The 25979-nt window shown below is 41.0% G+C and overlaps 1 protein-coding gene across 4 annotated transcripts in view; it reads right to left on the bottom strand.

Moving 5' to 3' along the window:
- The window catches only part of DOCK8 (dedicator of cytokinesis 8), a 222900-nt gene extending 198802 nt beyond the window's left edge, over window positions 1-24098 (bottom strand). The window contains exon 1 of one of the 4 annotated variants that reach the window (XM_065907912.1): window positions 23941-24098. In XM_065907912.1, the coding sequence (XP_065763984.1) occupies window positions 23941-23993 (53 nt within the window). In that variant the 5' untranslated portion in view covers window positions 23994-24098. Of the gene's footprint in view, window positions 1-13888; window positions 13932-22930; window positions 23021-23940 lie in introns of those variants that run through there. The other 3 variants (XM_065907916.1, XM_065907913.1, XM_065907915.1) reach the window with 3 other exon arrangements.
- Between the last annotated feature and the right edge of the window lie 1881 nt (window positions 24099-25979).

The raw sequence follows: 25979 nt of genomic DNA on the forward strand, positions 1-25979 counted from the left end.
TGCCCCTGTCATATAAAAAACAGGTACAAAAAAATCACATTTTTTGTGTACTCTTTTAGTTGTTTTGTTTGCTTGCCTAAATTATCTGAATGATCATCTTAAAGCCCCATATCGCTTGGTCTAGTGAGTTTGCAGTTTTAACATCTATATCTTAGTGCTATACAACATGTGTTGGATGGCACTTCTACTCTGCCAATGACCTGGAATTGTGCAAGGTTAGAGAGATTTGGGGAAATGCCTGACACTTTGCACAGATACTTCAAGATATCAGTTTCTTCTTTTCGTCAGCAGTACAGCAAATGGAGCCAGCATACGGTAGGGAGTAGGACAGAGGTCAGCCTCACTGGAGTCCTACAGACAGAACCCTTCGGCTTCTTCACTGTTTTTCAAGATGCCTGGTGATTTCATCAGTAGAGGTGTAGTATGAATACTCTGAGAGCTGCCTATTTAAAAAAAAGCAAGTATCCTGAAAGGCTAAAGAACCCACACTGTTAACTGAAGAGGGCCTACCACCTTGTACATGGCAGGCTGAGTGAGGCCTTAGCAGCCTAGGACGTGAAGTCAGCAATCACAAAAGCAGCCTCAGAAGGTGGGTGACCTCGAATGATAACCTGATGTAGGCAAAACAAATGGTCAGCAGTTGGAAAACCCAGGCGTCCTATGACTCTTAGAGGTCTGTCCCCTGCACCGAGAGCCCTTCCATCAGCTCCCTTGAGGGATGCACCTGCCCCTAAGAACTTCACGAGACAGCAGCCAGTCACCTTCCAAATTCACTGGCCCACCTTTCATGTCCAACCACAGATGGACCAGGAAGAAAACACCAGTAGGGTCTTCAGGGGCTGTGGTAGGGAAGCACTGCCAATAATTTGTGGCTTCAAACCTCCACAGCTGGGAGCAAACATTAGACTTGAGAAGAGTGGTAGAATTCTATGAAAGAATCTTGCAGACTTGGGGAAGGCTGGCCACAGAAATTAGCTTGTTAATTCTTTAACAAATAATTATTAAATATCTACTATTTGCAATTGTGTGTATGTGTGTTGGTCACTCAGTCGTATTTGACTCTTTGTGACCCCATGGACTGGAGGCTGCCAGACTACTCTGTCCATGGGATTCTCCAGGCAAGAGTACTGCAGTGGGTTGCCATTTTCTTTTCCAGGGGATCTTCCCAACCCAGGGGTCAAACTCAGGTCTCCTGCAAGGCAGATTCTTGACCATCTGAGCCACCAGATATGCTAGGTGTTATGCTAAGCTCTTGGTTTCCCAGGTGGTGCTAGTGGTAAAGAACCTGCCTGCTGATGAAGAAGACACAGGAGACGTGGGTTCAATCCCCAGGTCAGGAAGATCCCTTAGGGACGGGAATGGTAACCCACTCCAGTATTCTTACCTGGAGAATCCCACGGACAGAGGAGGCTGGAGGGTACAGTCCACGGGGTCGCAAGGAGCTGGACACGACTAAAGCGACTTAGCACTCACTCACGCATGCTAAGTTCTAAACATTGGAAGGTTAACAAAACTTACCCTCCTGAAGCCTCCAGTCCATGAGGAGCAGGTGGGGCGGCAGGAGACATGAAATAAGCAATCCCCAAATTTAGGATTACAAACTGTGATATGTGCTGGAAAGGAGAATAAAGTGCTCTGTGTGTGTGAAAAGGGGAGATTGGGATGTACCGAGCATTTCTTTCTGTGGATAGTGGTGAAAAAACTTTGGAAGCTAATATTCAAGACCAAGTTAAGACTCTAGAGTAGCAGATACTGCAGATCATCTCTGAGGATGGATGACAGAATTGTGGAGAGAAAGGGGGCCCTTTCTAGAGGGTAGGATGGCAAACACTTTTGCTGTCAGAGTCATCTGGATTTGGGCAATGAGATAAATGAAATAACTCCATCCCTTTCTAAATGTCACACCAAGACAGAGAGAGGTCTCCCAACACCTCCCAACATCCCAAACATTCTCCCTTCCATCTGAAAATAAAATATCATGCATTATGCCACTAAGCTAGTTAAGCCCTTGAGGCTGGGCAGCCACTTTTAATGGATTGTATCTAGTTTTGATAATGTGGAAGAGGTCAAAAGGAAAAAAAAGAAGAATCTTTAGTTTGAAATGCATCTGTGTTCAGAGCTAAATTGAGAGAAAAATCAAGGTGTTTTGGCCTACTCTAAAGGAAAGATAGAAAAATAAAAACAAACTCATAAGACCACATTCAAGTTGTGATGAAGAGACACCAGCACAGAATTTGCAGATGCTGTAAAGATACCTCTAGTTCTGTTTAGAGTGGACACAGTCCATCCCTCTTGAAAGTTAATCCTTTGACCCGTCTGAGGCAAAATGAAACACATCATGGCATATGGAAAGAACAATCGTGACACATTCCATGGCAAGGCTATGATGAAAACTTATTTCAGCAAGAAAGCTGGTTAGCTGGCAGCAACAGTTGGCAGTAGCAAGCAGCAAGTGGTTAAGAACGTGGTTTTGGTTTCAGCTAGACCTGTTTCTACAACAGCTTACCACTTACATTCTTGGGTAAACTGTATAACCTCACTCAGCCTCAATTTCCAAATCTACATCCTAGGGATAATAAAAACATCTTTAACATTTTAGGCTGTTATGAGAATTATACAAGTAACACATGTGAAGGACATGGTAAAAAAATATTCAAAAAATGCAAGAATTCATTTTTTAAAATAGTGGTCATTAATCATATTGTGTCTATCTCCTTCCTTCTGATGTGACAGGAAATATACCACTGATTTCTCAGTTGCCAGTGGACAGTCTTCCTCTGGCAATGAAAACAAATTATACAGTTGATCTGTCTACTTCACAGTAAAACAGAATTTCCAAAAAAAAAAAAAAAAAATCATAGTTAAGTTGCTATCATTTTTTATAGGCATGGGTCTCAAATTTGTTCTGGAACCTGGCATTCATCCATTTGAGTTGATTTAGTATGGTAAGCATTTATTTAAAAAAATAAAACAAGGACTTCACTAGTGGTCCAGTGGCTGGGACTCTGTGCTCCCAGGGCAGGGGCCAGGGTTTGATCCCTGGTCAGGGAGCTGGATCCCACATGCCAAGGCTGAAGGATCCCACATGCTGTAACTAAAAGAATCTGCATGCCCCAATGAAGATCAAAGATTCTGAGTGCCAAACTAAGACCCGTAGCAGCCAAATAAATAAATAAATATTTTTAAAGTGATGTTAACTCTGAAAGGGATTATAGAAATAATCTATCACAACTCTGTCCTGAAGAAACTGAGAACCAAAAAGATGAAATGTATGAGTCTTCTAAGGCCCAGTGGAGTGTGCAGCCCCTCAAGACAGCTCTCTTCTGGCAAAATAAAACCTGAATTACCAGGACTACTTGGTATGAAGACTAAGGCTATCCTCCTCTGTGGAGGAGGAGCAGTTGCTATTTAAGTTTGCTCAGAAAACAAAACAATTTTTAAAAATGTACCTACCCTCTCCTTTAATATGGAATCAATAATGTGCTTATTTCCTAATCTCAAAAGAGAATTCAATTATTTACATCAAATCACTTTCCCTTTTCTAAAAGAGAAAAGGAAAGAGAAATGAACATTTATCAAATACCTGTGTTGGAGAAGACTCTTGAGAGTCCCTTGGACTGCAAGGAGATCAAACCAGTCAATCCTTAAGGAAATCAATCCTGAATATTCATTAGCAGGACTGATGCTGAAGCTGAAGCTCCAATACTTTGGCCACCGGATGCAAAGAGCTGACTCTGCATCAGGTTACTATGCACTATGTCCCTGGCATATAGTAACTGCTCAAAAAATATTTGTCACATGAATGGATAGATGAATGAATAAATTGGTTACTTGTGAATTACTAAGGAGATATACAAAAAAGATCTTCTATACAAACTATACAAAAAAGATCTTCATGACCCAGATAACCACAATGGTGTGATCACTCACCCAGAGCCAGACATCCTGGACTGTGAAGTGGACCTTACGATGTATTACTATGAACAAAGCTAGTGGAGGTGATAAAATTCCAGTTGAGCTATTTCAAATCCTAAAAGATGATGCTGTTAAAGTGTTGTACTAAATATGCCAGCAAATTTGGAAAACCCAGTAGTGGCCACAGGACAAAAAAAGGTCAGTTTTCATTCCATCCCAAAAAAGGGAATGTTCAAACTACCACACAATTGCACTCATCTCACACACCAGCAAAGTAATACTCAAAATTCTCCAAGCCAGGCTTCAAGAGTACGTGAACCGTGAACTTCCAGATGTTCAAGCTGGTTTTAGAAAAGGCAGAGGAACCAGAGATCAAATTGCCAACATCCGCTGGATCATCAAAAAAGCAAGAGAATTCCAGAAAAACATCTATTTCTGCTTTATTGACTATGCCAAAGCCTTTGACTGTGTGGGTTACAACAAACTCTGGAAAATTCTTAAAGAGATGGAAATACCAGACCACATTACCTGCCTCCTGAGAAATCTGTATGCAGGGCAACAAGCAACAATTAGAATCAGACATGGAGCAACAGATCGGTTTCAAATTGGGAAAGGAGTACCTCAAGGCTGTATATTGTCACCCTGCTTGTTTAAATTATATGCAGAGTACATCATGCAAAATGCCTGACTGGATGGAGCACAAGCTGGAATCAAGACTGCCAGGAAAAATGTCAGTAACTTCAGATATGCAGGTGACACCACCCTTATGGCAGAAAGAACTAACGAGCCTCTTGATGAAAGTAAAAGAGGAGACTGAAAAAACTTAAAACTTAAAGTTGGCTTAAAACACATCATTCAGAAAACTAAGATCATGGCATCTGGTCCCATCACTTCAGGGCAAATAGGTAGGGATTGGAAACAGTGAGTGATTTAATTTTGGGGGCTCCAAAATCTCTGCAGATGATGACTGCAGCCATGAAATTAAAAGACGCTTGCTCCTTGGAAGAAAATCTATGACCAACCTAGACAGCATATTAAAAATCAGAGACATTACTTTATCAACAAAGGTCTGTCTAGTCAAAGCTATGGTTTTCCCAGTAGTCATGTAGGGATGTGAGAGTTGGACTATAAAGAAAGCTGAGCACCGAAGAATTGATGCTTTTGAACTGTGGTGTTGGAGATGACTCTTGAGAGTCCCTTGAACTGCAAGGAGATCCAACCAGTCCATCCTAAAGGAAATCAGTTCTGAATATTCATTGGAAGGATTGATGTTGAAGCTGAAACACCAATACTTTGACCACCTGATGCGAAGAACTGACTCACTGGAAAAGACCCTGAAGCTGGGAAAGATTGAAGGCGGGAGGAGAAGGGGACAACAGAGGATGAGATAATTGGATGGCATCACCGACTCGATGGATATAAGTTTGAGTAAGCTCCAGGAGTTGGTGATGGACAGCCTGGTGTGCTGCAGTCCATGGGGTTGGAAAGAGTCAGTCATGGCTGAGCAACTGAACTGAACTGAACTGAAGGACACAAAATAGAAAATTAAATATCAGGTAAATGTAAATAATACATAACTGGCAATAAGAAAGAATTTGTATGTAACAAATTAATAGTTTTTCTAGGTGATCTTACATTTCTGTATGATTTTTTGTCTTCAATAAAATACACATTTCACTGACTTAAAAGGGATACTTTATTGATTCCTGGTTATAGCTGGAAATGTTGGTAAATTTACAAAGATAGCCTTTAATAGGACCAAGATTATACAGAAAAACATTTATTTTTAAAAACTAAGGCCACAAGGAAATGTAATGAATTAACAGTATTTGTCCAAATCAAATTTACCTTTAGTTTCACTGACTGAACCATAATAATGGTTTCAGTTCAGTCTTCTGAGGTTAATTTTAATTTTTTATGTCATTTATAAAAGACTGACCTTACCTGTTTATACTTATTTGAAATCACCTTTCAATAACTTTCCCCAAGAATTAAGGCAAAGTTCAGGGATGCCATCTTTTTCAAATATTTTTAAACTTCTTTTTAAAGACAGATGTCACACAAAACCTCCAAGAAGGACAACAGTATAAAGGAAGTATTTATGTATTTCTCTCTCTGTGTGTGTCTCTCTTTCCAAATGGAGTTTTACATATACAAATGAGTATGTTTGAGTCTGGGATTCCATCTCTAGCAATTATCCCAAGGGATCATTAAAAATGTAAGTAAATTTAAGTGCAATAAATGTACTTACTGAAGTGCTATTTCTAGTGGTGAATAACTGGAAATAAGTATGGATCAAAAGAGAATTCGTTAAATTATGAACTAGGCTCACAATAGAATGTTTTGCATTCATTCAGAAGTGTACTGTAAAAATACTCAGTGATATGAAAAATTGCTTATTATATTGTTTTAAATAAAAAGCAGTATATAAGCATGCCTCTAATTTTATAGAAAATATGCATGTATGTGTATATGTATAAAAACTATATAGATAAAGCTATTAAAAGTGATTACAGGTTAAAAAACTAGAAATAATTTTCATTAAAAATTTTTTTGCTTATGTGAACTGCTTTTCCTGTAATTCACATATATAGCTTTTGTAATAAAAAACCATTTTTCATTTTAGAAAAGGATAGGAAACACGTTTATGGGTCACCAATCTCTAACTATAATTGCTGTTCTTCAGGATGAACCATTTCTTCTGAATGGTTCTACTTTTTCAACATTTACTTTCTTTTCCATCTCACATATAAACATTCCTGGTGATCACATGACCTGCATTACCTAAGTGACTCTAAGAAATTCCCTCTGTAATCTTCCATAACTGCCAACATTTTCTATAAAAGTTCTTTTGGAGAAAAGGACATATATATGCATGAATGCTTTAGGGGCACTAGCTTTGCAAATGAGTTTAAACCATTCCTTACATTGCTGTGCCTGTTTTTAACATTTCTCCATCTCTCATCTCCAGGGTATTTTACTTTGTCCATATTTGCTTTTAGTTTTCTTTTCTAAGACCCTATGTGACCGAGTGTGAGACCAAGTGTCAGGTCTGTGACATATGTCACCTCATTGACTAATCACAGAAGCATAGCACTTATTCCCATTTTACAGATATTTCATTAATAAGTGTGCAATGGTCCTTAATTTACGGAGCAGTTTTAGAGATATAACTTCTTTTGACCCTACTGATACTGATATTATTAATATTTCTATCCTACAGATGAGAAAACTAAGACTCGGGGAAGTTAAAGAATTTTTGGAAGATGCTCCTGCTGAGAATCAGTAGAGTTGGGACAGGAATCAGACTTGTTTGCCTCCTCAAATCCCTACTTCAAGGTTTAACCTGTTTTCTCTCTGCAGTGCGAGCCCTGTGGGTTGTTATTATTAGTAGTACACTATTAGCATGAATGAGGAAGACTGATTTCACAGATTACTAAAACATTAAAAGGCAAATAAACAAGAGAACTCAACCAACTCAAAGGGAAGCAGTCGCAAAAAATAAGGTGAGTCAGTTTCTCATCAAAGTTCTCCTGTCACAGAGGGGAGGCTGGACTATGGTTATCGTTACTCCTCAGTGGGGGTGCAATGTTTTATAATGCCTCTTTCTCTAACATCCAGAACATCTTGTTTCCTCTCAAATGAAATATTCATTCTAACCATGTCACTCAAAAGCTTTAAAAAATACCTTCATCTTGTGGTTTTTCCTAAATGTTTTAAAGCTGATTGTTCTCAGGAAAGAAAACAAAAACAGGCTGAGCAACTTGACTCCTTATCAATCTTCAGAGTTTCCAAAATGTGTTCAGTTGCATATGACATTTCTGATGGCCTCGATTGCAATTAGATTTTAATTTTGTATTTTAACTATCAGCTACCTGCCTCACAGGATAATTGTACCTTGCATTCTTACTGCCTTCTTCTGGAATTTCAGGCGTTTCGGCATATGCTTTTGGAGTTTGCCTCCCTTACAACCTCCACATCCATACTGCTGTGACTGTGGCCACAGGGCTCTTATCTATCTACCAACTGCACAGTGCACAGCAAACAAGCCTAGACATGTGTTTCCTGACATTTTGGTAATGGCTCCTCCTTTGTGACTGGAACCCTGTGGCAGAGATGTCTAGCTGACCCCCAAAGAGCATGTCTCCTTTGACAGTGAAGATCTGCCGCTGTTAAGCGGCTGCCAGACAAGAACTATATTCCTCAGTCCTCTCCGCACGTCAGGGGACTTGTAAGTAGCCCTTACCAACGGGATGTAAGAGGAAGTAATATGGAGCTGAGGTATGAAAAAACTGGAGGCACAATCTTTCACTCTTTCTTCTTCCTGGCCAACAGCTAATGATACCAGGAAAATCTGAAAGTCCCAAGATGACAGAGCCATAAGGTGGAAGCAGCCTGGGTCCCTGAGTCACTGCTTAGAAGAGACCCACCTGACCTGTATCAGACGAAGACATGAACATGAAGTAAGATTCTGCTGGGTTAATCCACTGAGATCTTAGGGTTACTTGTTACAACAGCCAATTTAATACTAGACCTGTAAGCCTGGATATCCCTCCTCATTAGGTCAGGGAATTAGATGAGCCTGAACCTGCTGCAAGTATTAATGGGGTGGAGGCTGCATGTTACCACAATGGAAAGCCTGCCACTAATATGTACCCACAGCAATTGTTGGGAGCAATGGCAGAGATCATTAAGTTGCCCATCAATAGACATTATCCCCTTCCTTCTAACTCAACCCTAGTTTTGTAGGAGGTGGCAATGTGCTAGACTAGGAAAAACTTACATTTGCCAAACTCACTTGTAAGTAGAAGCAACACAGATATGATTGAGGAGGTATATAGCAAATGGCATTGTCTGAGTTTCTGTGAAAGTTTCTGAAAAAAGAACAGTTAGCTTATATGCCTCATTGGCCTTTCCCCACTTCCTGTCTTCAATGTTCTTTCAATGTGGACAGTTTCAAGAGCCGTATTCTGGCCATGAGAATGAGAGTCACACATTAAAGATGATGGAACAAAAAAAAAGACAAGGAATCTGTGTCTTCAATGGTATCTTGGGCTATCACACAAAGCCTAGACTGCCAACCACTGGAATTCTCCTTATTCAACAAAAATAAATAAACCCCTCATTTATTTAAGCCACTGTTTAGTGGGTTGTCTACTTGTTGTAGCAGCTAAAAAGCAATCCTAACTTATACAAGAGCGAACCTCCTAAAACAGGCCATAGCACATACCATCCTGACAGGCTGATATCTCTGCCTCTTTGCCCCATCCTTTTCTTCTACTCCCTTTAATTCTTTCCAGCCCAGAACTTACACAGGACCAGAGCAACCACTGAATTTCTAAGCCCATTTGGTATCTCTTGAGGATAAAGAGCTCATTGGCCATTTTCCTCATCATTTAATTTAGCCTCAAATCCTATTCCTTTGAATGCCACATGGCACTTTTCAAGCACCTTTTTTCCCTGATATCCTCACACTGCAGCTTCATCTCTGGACCACAGAGCTCTGCAATCTGGGCTCCATTAGTGTAATTATGGGATTTAAGAGAAACCCAAGAAGTTATTAAGTTTATTCACCTGCCTCCAGGCAAGGCTGTGGTTAGTTCTTCCAGACATACAGTTGTCTTCCACGGGCCAAAAAAGTCTCTCACAAAGCATGACTCATTGTTAACTTTGAAGGAGTCAGTTTAATCTTTTCTCAGCTTCTCTGCCAGTGAAATGGGTATCATGATCTGAACAGAGAATGACAAGACCTTCAGCTTAAATATGTGAGGTTTGAAATGGGGTATGATCACCTTCTCTGTTGGGTATTGTAATAGATTAAAGTGGAAAAATATTTTGCAGCTCCTCCCATCAGGAGACTGAGTCTGTTTCCCTGTTCCTTGAAGGTGGGCTGCCTTCTGACTTGCTTTGACCAAGGAATGTGGTGTTTAAGTGTTGTATGCACTCTAGAACAAGCTTCAAGGAGTCTTGCAGCTTCCATCTTCATCCTCTTAGAATGTTCCTCTCACTATGTAAGGAATGTGGAGCAGACTACTGAAGAAAAAGAGACCCGTGCAGAGGGACAGCCAGCACCGCTGCGCCACAAGGCTCTGGACTTGTGAGTAAGGCCATCTTAGATGCTCCAGCTTCAGTCCCGCCATCAGGGAACTGTAGCCACATGAATGACCACAGCAGGACCAACAGAACTGCCCCACTGAGCCCAACCCAAATGGCAAACCCACAGAATCATGAGAAATACTAGACTGCTATTGTTTTAAGTGACTAAACTCTGGGGTACTCTATTAGTTTCCTAGGGCAGCCATAACAAATTGTCATAAGCCTGGTGGCCTAAAAACAACAGAAAATTTATTCTCACACTGTTCTGGGGGTCAGAGGTCCAAAATCAACGTGTGAGCAGGACCTGCTCCCTCAGAAGGCTCAAGGGAAGACTTCTTCCTTGCCTCTTCTAGCTTCTGGTGGTTGCTGGCAGACCATGGTGTTCCTTGACTTGAGGTGGCATAACTCCAATCTCTTCCTGTCTTCACACGACCTCCTCTCCTTGTATCCCTGTGGCTCTGTGGCTCTCCTCATAAGGACCCCAGTGATAGGATTTAGGGTTTATCCTAATCCAGTGTGACCTCATCTTAACTTGATTACATCTACAGTGACCTTATTTCCAAAATAAGATGATGATAAGGTTCACAGATACCAAGACTTAGGAATCTTTTGCAGGGACACAATTTCAACCCATGACATGTGGTTTGTTAAACATCAAATGTAACTAAATATTGGTACTCTTTCCTACAATTTTTTTATACTTCAGACACATGAAGATAAATGTAAAGAAAATGAAATAGAAAGGATTAACATGTTCTTAAAGATAATACATTGGAGAAGGCAATGGCAACCCACTCCAGTATTCTTGCCTGGAAAATCCCATGGACAGAGGAACCTGGAAGGTTACAGTCCATGGGGTCACTAGGAGTCGGACATGACTGAGCAACTTCACTTTCACTTTTCACTTTCATGTGTTGGAGAAGGAGATGGCAACCCACTCCAGTGTTCTTGCCTGGAGAACCCCAGGGACAGAGGAGCCTGGTGGGCCACCGTCTATGGGGTTGCACAGAGTCGGGCACGACTGAAGCGACTTAGTGGCAGCAGCAGCAGCAAAGATAATACATATCAATGACAGTGAGTTAACAAAGCTCCCAGGAAGAAAATATCTAAGTAGACTATTTTAATTGCTGTTAGTGTCAAGCAAAGTTTATGATATATTAGACAGTATTGGATAAGTATCTTTATCCACATTTAAAACTTATTTTATGGGGTGGAAAAACATGTGCTTTCCCCCTAAGATCAAAGAGTCCTCTGTTAGCACAGCGTGCAGTATTTCTGAGTGTTACTGCTACACCACTTCTCCCCTGCCTGATCCAAACTTTTGGAAGGAGTGGTCTCCACCAGCTTCCTCCATTTCCTCTGCATTGACTCCCTCCCTAACCTGTGAAGTTTGACTTCCTTCCCCACAACTACACTAAAACTGCTGTCTCAGAGGTTCACACACTGACCACCGTCATGGCAAATTTGATGGCTTTCTTTGTCCTCCTAATTTGGCATCTGACCTGCTTAACTGCCTCATTAGCTCCCTTTTCTAATACCAACCCAGACTGCCACATCTTGGCCAAATCCTTCCTCCTCTCTGCGCAGCTCTCCCCTTACACTAACTTGCAGTGATTCCCTAGGCCCACTTCTTTCCTCTTCCCACTCTACTTTCCTACTTAGAAAATGTGTCCATTCTCCATTCTCATCCTCACCTCACTGATGACTTTCTAAACAATAGTTTCCATCCTGACCTATCATTCAAGCCTTAAGCTTAAATTTCAAGCCACTCGTTAGAAATTTTCTATATCTTACGCTCATCTGTATTAGTTAGGGTAGGTTTGGTTTTGCTGTGATAACAAATAATCCAAATCTTCTTAGAGGCTTATAAAAACAAGGACTTTCAGAGAGCCACTGTGGCTCTGCTATTTCTACTCCAGGACATGGTAAAGAATCCGCCTGCCAATGAAGGAGACTTAAGAGACATGGGTTCAAGCCCTGGGTCAGGAAGATCCCCTGGAGTAGGAAATGGCAACCCACTCCAGTATTCTGGCCTGGAATACTGCATGGACAGAGGAGCCTGGGGGGATATAGCCCCTGGAGGAGCAAAAAGTTGGACATGACTGAGCACACACACACCTATACCTACCAGGACACAACCTGAGAGATCAGCCTCTGTCTAGATCATTGCTGGTTGTACAGAATAGGAAGAGATGTTATAACAAAGGGCTGGCCAGCTCTGAAAGCCCACCTCAAAGTGACCACATCAAATTCTATAAGGTGGAAAGGAAAATCCTCTGACAGTGAGAGAGAGCAAATACATAGAAATCTGAAATCTACTATAGCCTGTTAAACAAAAACTCTACAAGAGAAGTACAAAGTCATCCTCCTAACACTAACTGAAATTTCTAATTTTCGTAATTTCTCATTGGCATCATCTGTATCCAATTTTCCTAGCATATAAATCTTGGTGTTGTTCTCTCTTTTATAAAATTTACCTTTCCCAATTACAAAAACACTCTTTGAAGAAAACTTGTAAAATACACACACACACACACACACACACACACACACACACACATGTCACATACAAGGAAACAAAAATCATTAATAATCCTAACACCCAGGTATTCAACACTTATCACAAGTTGGCACATGTCCTGTTCATATCCCTATCACATGTATCAATCTGTTTAATCTCTGTAGGGAGATATACACATTTTACCATAAAAATGATATCACATTACACATTTAGCTTTGTGACTATCAAAAAATTTACCAAGATAACTCTAATGTCTTCTTCCTCACCACCACCACCCCCATTACTTTAAAATAGCATCTACATAGCAATGACTTGCAAATTTAAATATCCAGCGTTGACCTTTTCCCTGAACCTCAGATTCCTGAATAAAACTACCTAGTAGGTAATTTCAGTTGAATTTGTAATACGAATCTCAAACTTGGTATGTCCCCAACTAAATTCATGATTCAGCCTGAAAGCTTGTTCCTCATCCAGTTTTTTTTACCTGTTAAAGGTATCAATATCCACACATAATGCCCCTCAGGGACACCTTGATTCATTTTTTTCTCTCACTGTCCTTCATGCCACATCTAATGCATCAACTCAATCTCCAGAATACATCCCGGAGCTTACGGCTTCTCTCCCTCTATTTTCAGCTCCCCAGCCCTGCCACCATCCTCTTTCCCGGGGCCCTGTACTACCTCCTACCTGCTCTCCACTTCTCCATGGGGAGCCAAAGTGACCTTCTAAACACAGAGGTCAATCACAACGTGCCTCTGTTCCCAAAACCCTCCCATCGCACTTGGAATAACATTTAAACATCTTCCTTGGTCCTAAGGGCTTTTTACGATTTTGTTTCTGCCTACTTTTCTCTTCATTTTTCCCACTCTCCCCTCCGCCCCCACCCACCACTCACTTCTCCATACACACTGGCTCTCTTTTCTCCCAACACATCAGCCCGACTTTTGCCCTGAGTGTGGCATTTGCTAACTCCCCTGCCTGGTCCAGGCCCGCAGGTCATCTCCTCAGGGATGCCTTCCTTGACCATTCTAAGATATCCATACACCGGACATGGCCCTTTTACATTCTCTGCATAGCATCTGTTTTATCTGATATTTCCTGGTTTATTTGTTTATTATCTTCCCATTGTAAAACGACTTCTTTCAGACAAGAACCTTGTCAGCTTATTCACTGCTCTATCCTCACCTCTTAGAACACACACCTGCCAGATACAGTGTCAAGTACAATCAGTATTCATGAAATGAGCGAATGAATATTTAGTTGTTTGTCAAGTCCAGCTGATTGCCCTTGAGGTATCTATAGACACAGACCCCTTTCTTTCCATGCTCATTCCCCCAGCCTAATCCCAGACATCACCTCCCATCAGAATGACTGTGGCTGCCTCCTCTTCCCTCTCATGGAGCCCCTCTTACCCCTTCTTCTCACTCTACCAGTTTCAGCTGTCAATCCTTTCCCTGTCCTTCAGGACCTGGCTGAAGTCTTACCTCCTAACCCTCAAGGACTGCTACTCCTTCCTTCCCTTCTGAGTTTTGTCAACATTCCATTCCTGCCCTTAACCCTTACCTGGCCATACAATCAAGCTCCATCTCCAGTTTTCACTTATGTTAATCTGCTCATTCCAGCTGAATTATGAAGGCAAAAACTTGTTGGGTTGGGGGTTTGAGGGGATTTGTCTCTCATAATGCCTAACAAAAAGTTCATATGAACCGAATGAAATTATTGGGTACGCAACAAGCAAACAAGCAAACTGGAGTCATAAACACACTATTATATATAAAATACTAATAATAACTGACTGTATAACACAGGGAGCTCTACTCAATACTCTGTTTATTAGAGTATATGAGAATACTCAATATTGTATGGGAAAAGAATCTAAATAAGAGTGGATATATGTATGTGTATAACTGATTCTTCCGTTGTACAGCAGAAACTAACAACATTGTAAATCAACTATACTCCAGTAAAAATTAATTTTAAAAAATAGGCAAGTTGAAGACCGCTTCTAAAGGGATGCTATGAGAACAGGTATCAAAGAATGAAATACCAGTAGGTAAAGCAAACCAGACAGAAGGTCAACAGGAAGAGAACAGATGGCCAGCATTGCCTTGAAACAACATATATGTTTAGCAGCAGGATAAAGTGCACTTTTAGTGGACTTTGAACCTGAGGCTGTTCTCCTAGCATGAGGGAAAGAGGATGGTCATTCTGATGTACATTATTGCATGAGGACTAGCACTCCTTGGGCAACTCTAATTTGCCTCCCTGACAACAAGGGCCTCGGGGTGGTAACTTCTTGGTGAGACTCCAACTTCTGCTGAGTGTTCAGAGTACACAGCACAGAACTGAACGTAGAGATCACAAACAGTGCCCTCCAAGAAGGAGTCTGCTCTGTCCTGAGAACTGCCCCTGTGAAACCACAAGGCAAAGCAGAGGCTTGGAGAAAAGCCTTTCTACTCCACGGACATTCTCAGTTGGTCTAAGTTGAGGTATGGGACCATAGAGAAGCTACATCTCCCTGATCAAATGGGAGAATCCAGCCCAATCATTCTATTTTACCAAGGCCCAACTGGGTTGGGAAGATCCCCTAGAGAAGGGAAAGGCTACCCACTCCAGTATTCTGGGCTGGAGAATTCCACGGACTGCATGTATCGTCCATGGGGTCACAAACAGTCAGACACGACTGAGCAACTTTCAGTCACAAGTAGCCCCATAAACATTTTTGAGGAAATACCATATCTTCTTGCTAATCTTCATACCTTCTCTAACCAACTGTCCAGGCAATGAGAAGATTTCTTTATTCTGTGCTTTTAAAACCATGTAATTAAAAAGAAATATATTGTCAACTCCATTGCTTATTTGAAGTCAAATGCAAATCATAGGTACATTCATCTAATAGAGGAAAAAAAGGTTTTTGAAAAATTTCCTGGTCATTGCAGGAAATGAGTAATGTGACTGTAATGTAAGAGGTGATTGAAAAACATTACCAGAATGTATACACCTAAATAACTATTGTTCTTTATAAATTCACACAAAAAGTGCCATGTGATTTATTCAGATAGAGCTGTTTTCCTGAAATCACTTTTGGAAGTCCTCTTTGCAATAGCTTTCAAAGCTGCCTGAAGAGGAATCTAAAAACATGACTCCATTTAACTCAGTCGAGTATTATATAATTTAACAGGCTTGCTTAAATGCTAATGATTGTGGCTCATTCCAGAAACCACGTAATATATTGTTTATCGACAAACAAACACAAACACACGCACACACTAAATATAAAACTTGGTGATAATCCTGGCCTCTGAAGAAGGGTGAACAGAATTGGAGAATAGAATAACGGAGGACTTCAAATTTTTCTGTAATGTTCTAGTTTCTCATTTAAAAATATCTAAAACAAAAAGAACCAAATGTTAACGTTTGTTAACTCTGGTCAGTGGGCCCTTAGGCACTTGCTATATTATCATCTATATTGTCTCTATTTTTGAAACATTTCAAACAAGAAAAAAATAGATTCTCTGTCAAAGGGAAAAGATTTTATACCACTGAGTTTATTTTTTAAAATAAATATGCTCCATTCTCTGAGCAGAATCCTAAAAGGATTTTCAAAAATGTTTTGGAGAATGCTAGTATCATTAGAATAAGTGGCACATCCCTAAAGAGGACCACTTTGAAGGCACAACACCCAGATGAAGGGTTAGGAGGCAAGGACAGCTCCATCTTTTTCCGATCCATACTGTGAGTTAATGTTTTGTCCTTTGTCAGCAATATCATGACTTGCTTGCCTTTGTATTACCAGGGCCCAGCACAGCACTTGGAACATAGTGACCCTCAATAGCTGGAGTCAATAAATGAATGAATGAACTATCAAACTAACCAACCTAGGATTTACAAGCCTACTAACTTATCTGTGCATCAGAAAGTCAAGAGATAGGAGGAAGAAGAAGGGGGTGATTATTTACAGTTCTGCATTTCTCAATTTACTTCCCGTTTAGCCTAATCTTCTGCTATTTTTACATTTGGCTTCTCACAGGGAAGAACAGTTAAAACTATCTGTTGTATAATGAGAATGATAGGAGAACTCCTGAAGCCTTCTGAGGTTTCTGAGCAGAGTGATACTAACATGTTGTGTAAGCCCCAAATCCAATCCCAGAGGAAGAGGAAACTCCCAAAGCATGAAAGAAGCCCATGTCTCTATACTGTGGTCCAAGGGACAACATATCCAATTGAGCTATGTCAGGGGCTTCCCTTGTGGATCAGCTGGTAAAGAATCTGCCTGCAATTACAGGAGACCTGGGTTCAATCCCTGGGTTGGGAAGATCCCCTGGAGAAGGGAAAAGTTACCCACTCCAATATATTTGTGAGGAACACAGATCTTGATTTTCTATTTGTTATTTCATTTAAGATCACTAGTTTAGGTAAAGGATGGGTAGACTGAATTAAATTGTCAAGCAAAGTAAAAGTAAATGAAAGAGTGGCCAGCTAGTCTCAAAAAGAAGCAAGAAAGAACTAAGTTGCTAGAACACTCTACCTTTATAATTAATCCACCTATTTTCTGTTCAAAAAGAACCTCTCACAGAAAGTGAGAAAGACAGAGATTAAAGCCATTGATAGTTATATATAAGGCAAAGGAAAAGGAGAAATGTACAACTATTTTAATCCCTAAGGAATGACTTCAGAGATCATACAGGGATCTTGGAGAGAAACTGAACAGGAAAAGGTAAGACACATTAAGGAGAAAGGGTCAAGATTTCTAATAAAGATTTAAAGGAATGATAAAACCAGGCAGGGGTGTGAATGTGAGGAAACGAGAACTCGTAGGGCAAGTGGCAGGATTGTAAAGAGGTACAATTGAACTGGGAAACAACGCAGCCATGTGTATCAAAAGTCTGAAAAATATTTCTTTCCTTTGAGCAAGGAATCCCACTTCTAGAAATCTGAAGCAAGTATTTGCACTAACACATAAATATGTATGCATAAAGCTATTCATCAAGCTATGTACATTATTGTAAAAACTTGGAAACCATCTTAAAACCCAATCATAGAGAATTAAATAAACCACTGCATACCTGATCAACACAATTTTACACAGCCTATATAAATGATAATGTAGCCCTACATGGATGAACACAGAGAGTTGTTCATATTTAAATTTAAAAATACAGCATAAAACAGGATGTGCAGTATGATCTTATTTTTGTAAAAATGGAAAGATGCATTGACACATCCAAATATTAACAGCTGTAACTAAAATAAATTTTTGCTTGTTGTACTTTCTTACTTTTAATCATGAACACAGATGAAAGAATAGAACAAAGATAAAACACCCGTTCTACCATTGCCATTTCTGCTTTTCTAATCCTACCTTTGATTTGAACACAGTGGGACATGATATAATGATCTTATACCCTAGGCCAACTTTACCAATTTATTTGATTTCACTGCACCCTGCGGTGAAGATGCCTTCCTATATATTTTCAGAGATACCATTCTGTTTTTATTCTATGTACCCCAAACAGCAAAGTGTACTACTATAGTGCAAACTCTAGAAGCACAGGAACCACACATAACCAGTATATAAACTCTTCTATTTTCCTGGAGCCTAGAGAACCTTTGTAGCTACTGACTGGTAACAAATTAGACTGAACATTTGTGGGAACAGGGATAGTACATTCCTGTTGCTTTAGCCACTTATTATTGACCAAAACAAGAATAAGCACCTGGTGTTCACCATTGAAAACAACTAAGCACTGTTTTATCTTAGCATTCTCCAGCAAAAACTCTGAGTATTGTTACATCCCTGCCTGTTAGGAGGAGGGAAGTTTGAGGTGTTTTTAACATCATCTCATCCCATCTCTAGCTCTGTGTGGAAAGTAGAAATGGAACGCCTGGTTCCCTGAGCTCTCCCTCTCTTCCTAGGTAACCACATGATGTAATTATACTTTCTTTTCCATGCTGAAGTAATCATTGGCTCTATACATACATGTGAATTGTCAGAGCTCAAAAAAATCTAATTGAAAAGTTCACCCTGGCAGAAGGTTCTTTCAATTGTACTAGATACCTAAAGTTCACGTGGGGCTTTTCCAAGAATCTGAAAAAACAAAACAAAACAAAAAACGACAATGATTCTGAATGTGAAAGACCAAAATTCTAAGTGTAATTGCCTGAAGCCTCTTCTCATGGTCTTCGGTCTAGAACACATCAGACAAATGCAGCAATTTCTGAAAGCATCCACACCCTGCTATGCCATCACTAGTAAAAGAATAGCACTATTCAACTGCAAACATGCATTTAGACATAGGAATACATGTATTTTAGTGCTTGCATCATTTTTACGGACAAAATCAGCAAACACTTCTCAGGAACAATGCAATATCTTCTTCTTGTTCTGGTCTTTATGCCAAAAGTTACTGAGATTGTTCTTTTTTCATGTAAGTATAGTTGATTTACAATATCATATTACTTTCAGGTGTATAGCATAGTGATTCAGCTATATATATATACATACATATATATTCTTTTTCAGATTCTTTTCCATTGTAGGTTATTACAAAGTATTGAGTATAGTTCCTTGCGCTATATGGTAGGTCCTTGTTGGTTATCTACTTTATATATAGTAGTGTATATATGTTAATCCCAACCTAATTTAGCCCTCCTCCCTTTCCCTTTTGATAACCATAAATTTGTTTTCCATGTCTGTGGGTCTGTTTCATACATAAATTCATTTGTATCTCTTTTTTAGGATTGTTAGAATTATCTTTTATTAGGATTGTTCTTGAAAGGAATACGTCTTTTTGGATGCTTGGTTTTATCTTCCATAAAATCACTGTCTAATGATGCTTATCATACATCACATATTGTTCCTTTTCTATAATGATGAAATAAAATTATACAAAGTCCAGACAATAATAGGCACATAGAAAGTAGTCAATAAATATTACTAGTTTTATTATTATTTTAAAATAAAATTGAGATGGCAGATGGGGTTGAGAGGAGAGGATTCTGCAGCAAGGCTGTCTGCATCTGAATCCCAGCTCTGCTCTTAGCTGTTTGTGACTTTGAACAGTTTTCATTACTCCTTTGTACCCAGTTTCTCCACTTGTAAAATGGAGACAGTAATTGTTCTTACCTCACAGGGGTGAATGAGTTATGACATGTAGAGACTGCCATACAGTAACCATTATATAAGCATAAGCCATTATTATTTATCCTTTTCAACTGAATGTCCAAAGGATCATTAATGTTTTTTCTGCATTCTGCACTTCTTTTCTCTTTACCCAAGGTCCTTTACTTTAATATTTGATCTAGTTCTGTATCTATTCTGTGTTTGAAAGAACCTAAGATTTTGTTCAATGAATTTTCAGAATAATAATAATAATTTTTATAATACATAGGGCCCTAAATGCTACTAAGAAAAAAAGGGTAGTTGATGAGACTTGGCATGCATACAAGGACTGTATCACGACACTGAATGCAGAAGTGCCTGAAATCCCCAATGCAAACATTATTATGAACTGCCTAATTCAGATCTAGTCTTTCCTTTGTGCACAGGAAGTCAGGGACAATTAAATTGAAATGAAGACAAATATCTAAAACTTATAAGAAACTGAATCTAAGTTCAGAAAAAATCAGTGGTGGATCATTACTCTTGTATCTCCCTAAACTGTGGGTTCTAGAGAAATGTTCGACTGTTCTAAGTCACACAATCACATCATACAGTTATAGGTGGTGCTCAAAAGGATACAAAAAATGGCCTATGATGATTTCTAACACATGGAAATCTAGGCTTCATAAGAATATGAGAGGGCTTCCCTGGTGGCTCAGTGGTAAAGAATCCTCCCACCAATGCAGGAGACAGGAATTGGATCCCTGTTCCAGGAAGATTCCATGTGCTATGGAGCAATTAAGCCCATGCTCCACAATTATTGAGCCCGTGGTCTAGAGCCTGACAGCCACAACTACTGAGCCTATGTGCCCCAGCTATTGAAGCCAAGGCGCCCTAGAGCCCCGTGCTCCAACACAACAAGAGAAGTCATCACAGTGAGAAGCCAGAGCACCACAGCTGAGGAATAGCCCCTGCTCGCTGCCACAACTAGAGAAAAGTCTGTGCAGTAATGAAGACCCAGCACAGCCAAAAATAAATAGTAATTAATTTTGAAAAAAAAAATGTGAAAGAAAGAGTCCGGGCAATCACGGAGGAACAGGCACTTAGCGGGCATTCCCAGTTTCCTCCTCTGCTTTGGCCCTGTCCCTAGACAGAGCAAGGCTGCTTGCAGGAAGTTACGGAATTTGGGAACAGTGGGGATCAGTCCTTTCCTACTGTGAGGTAGTGTGCTCACTCTCTTTTGAGGCTGGTGTGGGCAGAACGAGCTCTTTACACGTAAAAATTTTAATATATCAAATTTGAATATTTTCTTGATAGGAAACACATTGATTTTACCCCCACAAACATTTTTTAATGGCAGTTTGTATCATTCGGGGTAGAGAAGTGAAAAAATATGAACCCATGCTGAATGTACTGATGGCCATATTTCAACACTGCCTTACTTTCGTAAGTTGATCTATTTTAAAAAATAGCACATAGGCATGCAAGAGAAAATGTTTTCTTTCTCAACTTTAAAATTGCAGAACATCACATTGTTGGTTTATTTACATATTAAACACTGATCAGAACAATTTGCAATGCTGCTACTGAAATGACGTCTTTTTAAAAATCAATTCCTTGTTTGCTTTTAAAGGAAATTCTTAAGAATTTCAAAATGGCACACGACCAGTTAAGAATACTTCGGAGCACTGTGTAATGCTAGCTCTGCTTCTGCTGTCTGCATGGCCTTGAACAAATTACATGGCCTTGTGCAACTACATCTCCAAGCTTCATCTTTCTGTTTTATACGAGACTTCAGGTGAGTCTCATAGGGTTTTTGTAAGAATCTAATGATATAATAATGATATAATATAATATATGATATAATAATGATACAATCCATTAAGCACATAACACAGTGTATGGGACATAGTAAATGAACAATAAGTGGTACATTTTAATATTATGCTAATAATACTAGGTATGTCTGTATTAATCCACAGCATCGAACATTAATTTCTGCCAAGCTCCTTGGCATAACTCTCTACCCAAATTACAAAATGCTTCCAAAGGGAAAACTGAACCCCCGCAAACAGGAATATCCAATCCTTATTCTTGCCTGAGTATTAGGGAGCCTTTGGTATTTTATTTAATTTGAGTGGGGCTCTTCTTGCACAGATGCATCACACATGCTGTTTCACAAAGCATGTCTGGCATTCTCAGCACAGAGATGGGAGCCACTTGAGAGAAAACATCCACCCCGAGGCAACTCCACCCTGCCACTGGCATCATCACACCTAGCCCAAAGGGATCTCTGCACAGGAAGCTCTCCAGCTTCAGCTTTCCTTCCTAAATTTCTTTCTTTTTTGTGTGTGTGTGTTCTTTTTTATTTTTTTTCTGAGTTATTTTTATTAGTTGGATGCTAATTACTTTACAATATTGTAGTGGTTTTTGCCATACATTGACATGAATCAGCCATGGATTTACATGTGTTCCCATCCTGAACCCCCCCTCCCACCTCTCTCCCCATCCCATCCCTCTAACTTTCTTTCTTAAGATCTTAAAGATGGTGGCAATGGAGATTATGATGACAATGATAAAACTGACAGCAATGTGGATGAGGACAGCCAACATTTATTTAACATTGATTCTGAGCCAGAATATATACAAGCACTTTGTATATATTATTTCACTTAATCCTCTCAACAGTCACACAAGGAAGGTACTAGGAGTGTCCCCATTCCACAGACACAAACTCAAAGTGGAGAGAAGTTAAATATTAATAGCATGTCCAGTCTGAAGCAGAGCCAACTGGCAAGCAGATCTGATTCCTGCCAGAGCCTTTACTCTTAACCCTCGGACTACACCAACCCCTCTGCTGCTTTAGAGACTGCCTGGAGTGATTAGCGCAGGTCCTACAGCTCTCCATTAACTCCACCCCTCTGACAGCAATCTTTCTGTCCGAGTGACACCACCTGACCTAAAATTCACAAAGCCAGAACAGGAGCAGCTATAGCAAGTGGTACACCCATCAGGAACTTCAGTTTGATCCCCCTCAGCCCCTAAACGAATTGCCCCTCCTGCATGAACAACAGGCATGAAACCTAATGGACAAAACCTGGCCACAAGGAAATCCCTGATAAGCTTCGTGACCTGTGACTACCTTTAATACAACATTAATACACAGTACACAATACTAATTAAACTAGCTTAAAGATGAAGAAATAGTAAGGTAAAAGAAATGGTTTGCTCACAGCTACACAACAGGTGGAAATAAAAGCCCAATAAAGCTCAACAAGCCCTCTGCAAGTCCTTACCGCCTTATTATTCCCGGCTTCTAATTCCTGGTCGTTCAAACCTCTTCAAAGTCTAGCAGCGCAAAAATGGACTGTGGAACCAGCCTCTCACAGGCTCGGCTCAAAGACCGACTAATTCTAGACCCGTGAGGGCCGTAAAATAATAAGTTGACCCTTCAGCATAAATTTCATATTATCTTTTAACCAGACAGTCTAGATTTCTCAGGGCACGACAAAAATGTCTTTAAACACTTGTCAGCAGTTTTCAGTGGAGGGGGAAAAACTGCAGTTAAAGCACCTCTGGTGAGAACTTTGAGCGGTAAATATGCTTACATTTAGTTTGTGCAATTTTTATTATGAATTGGATGGTGGGTTAGATCTATGTCCTTACGTCTTTACTGGAGCGCTAGAAATGTAAAAATGTCAGCCACAGGCCATTCCTTTCTTGTTTATTTAAATGGTGAATTTTTAAAAAATCACTTTTTCCACTTCATGGCTCCTTTGGACCAGAGAATAAAAATAGCGATGTCGGTAGAAGCCAAACTTTTTTTTCTGGAAAAATAAAACGAGAGGGGAAAGAGCCCTCCTCAGAATAACCCAAGTCTTGAAGCAGCTGCCTGAGCAAAACTCGCCTCATTTTACCCACTTCTCTCGCCCCTTCTCAGGGCAGCCTCAAAGGGAGGCGGCGGGCCGGCACTGCTAACCCCGCGCCCTTCCCCCTACCCGCCCGGCCACCTGTCAACCCCGAGGGCGCGGGCGAGGCGGGGTTGGGGAGGTGGCTCCGGGAGACGCTGGTGACCCAGGGCTACCGGAGGACTGAGCTCAGCTTTCGGGCCACTGCGCTCAGCGGCCCCACTGCAGCCGCCTGGGGGCTCCGGGCCCCACCGGGTCTCGGGGGCGCCGCCGGCTGACTCCCAGGGGCTCCGCGGGCGTCGTCCGCAACCCCACCCCCACAGCTCGGAGCAGCCGGGGCGCCACGCTCCATCGCCCGCCGCTCTGCGGCAGCGAGTCCGCTGCGGGGCGCGTCTCACCTGTTGATCTTGAGCGCGAAGGCGCGGCGCTCTGCGCTCGGCAGCGTGGCCATGGCGCGCCGGCGGGTCGTAGGCCTCTAGGGTCGCGGGATGCGCACAGCGGGGCCCCGGCGCTCCGCAGAGCCGCTGCAGCGCATGCCGCGCTGGACGCGAGCCTCATCTGTCAGCCGCGGCTGGAAACTTCCGTATTTCCACCTTCAGCGCTGAAATCACCCTGGGGGAGGGCCCAACCTCAGAGCTGCGGCGGCCAGCCGGGCCACACTGCACCCGGCCTGGGACGCAGGGAGCGGCGCGCGAGGAGGGTGTGGGCCCACCGCGGAGCTGCCCTCCGGATGCTCGCAGCACCGGCGCGCTCTTCTCCGGGGCCCAGACCTCAGGCAGAAAGGAGCGCAGGCGGATGACCCGGCGACCACTGAGCGAGGCCGGAAACTCCATCTGCCCGAAGCTGTGAGGCTTGCCAGGGCCTGTGGGCAAGAGCTGGGAACCCGCGCCTTCCGCCCCGCAAAATTGGCGAGGTCGGGAAACCAACCCTGGAATTCTTTGCTCTAGGCCTTATTAAGTATCCACATCATGCCCGGAGGAAAGCAACTTAAAAGAAAAAAAAAAAGTTGGTAGAAACTTCGAGATACATACCAACTTTTGCAAACGATATATCCGTCATCCTTATTGGGGTGACTTAAATAAATGTAATAATCCATGCAAGGAATAAACAATTTTTTAAAAAACTGGAGGCAAGTGCTTTTCTCTGGGGGAACGGTGCACAGCGCTTTCCTGTGGTTCAAGAGTATGCTGCAGCCCTGTTTATTTCTGCTGCATACTGAGAAGTGTACTATCAACCCCAAACTCAAGAAAGAAGTCAGAAAGTCCCAGTGCTTACTGGAGTGGAAAAGTCCATGCTTACTGACTTGCCTAAGGTTTACTCTACTAGAGCACCCCCTATGGAATGCCTCTGTTCGCCAGCTGATGCTTAAAAAAATCCGAACGCGAGATATGTTTGGTTCAGAGCCACACCACTATCCAGTGTGGTAGGTACTAGCCATATGTGGCTATGGACCATTTACAATAGTGGTTATTCTGAATTGGGATGTGCTGAGTGTGTAAAATACATACCGAATTCTGAAGACAGTGCAGAAAAAATAATGCAGACCATCCTGTCACTGATTTTTACACTGATCACATGGTGAAATGATACTTAGCATATATTAGGTAAATATTATCAAATTTCATTTGTTTTTCCCTCTTGAGAAAGTGGCTCTCATTAAAGAAAATTTAAAATTGCACATGTAGCTCACATTATATCCCTATTTGATAGTGCTGGTCCAATAGTCCCTAGTTTGCCACCTAATATTAAATTGCCTGGGAACTGAATTCTGTATCTTGCCTACCACCTTTCTTTCTCTGGTTTCAGCTTCTCAGGTGGTATAATAATTCTTCAGAGCTGTTATATCACTCTCCTATCCCCTTCAAACATCAATGCCTATAAGAACTGTATAAAACAAAGATAATAAGTCTAACATTACATAGACTATGAAATGAGATAGTCTTGCCCTTTCCAAAGGGAAAGAAGGGTTTTGAAATGTGGAGTTTCTGACTTTCAAAATTCTCCCAGGTATGTTTACCGAACTGGAATTTATAAGCAAAGATTTACATAGGAAAATACTAAGAGAACAATTCAAGTACCTCTTCAAACTGGGAAGAAATAAATGATTTGTATAAAATTGTTTTACACTGGAATCGTCAGTCCACTGTGTACTAACTCAGCCTTTCGGATGGATTTCTCTGTTTCTGTGTGTTGGTGGCATATAGAGCAAAATATATTGATGTGCACACAAAGATAAAGTATAGTAGAAGTATCTCAGATTTTCAGAATTTGCAATTAAGGAAACCTTTTGTGTGTGGAGAGGGAGAGATCTTAAAATCGCCCATCTCATGTCAGCTCATGCTACATTCAACTTATTGACCTTGGCGTTTGGTACATAATTGTGAAAGTAAGGTCGGCATGATTATCCTCCAACTTATCAACTCCCTGGTTAGAAATG

Source organism: Muntiacus reevesi, chromosome 17, assembly GCF_963930625.1.
Source record: "Muntiacus reevesi chromosome 17, mMunRee1.1, whole genome shotgun sequence".
In the NCBI taxonomy this organism is placed as follows: domain Eukaryota; kingdom Metazoa; phylum Chordata; class Mammalia; order Artiodactyla; family Cervidae; genus Muntiacus; species Muntiacus reevesi.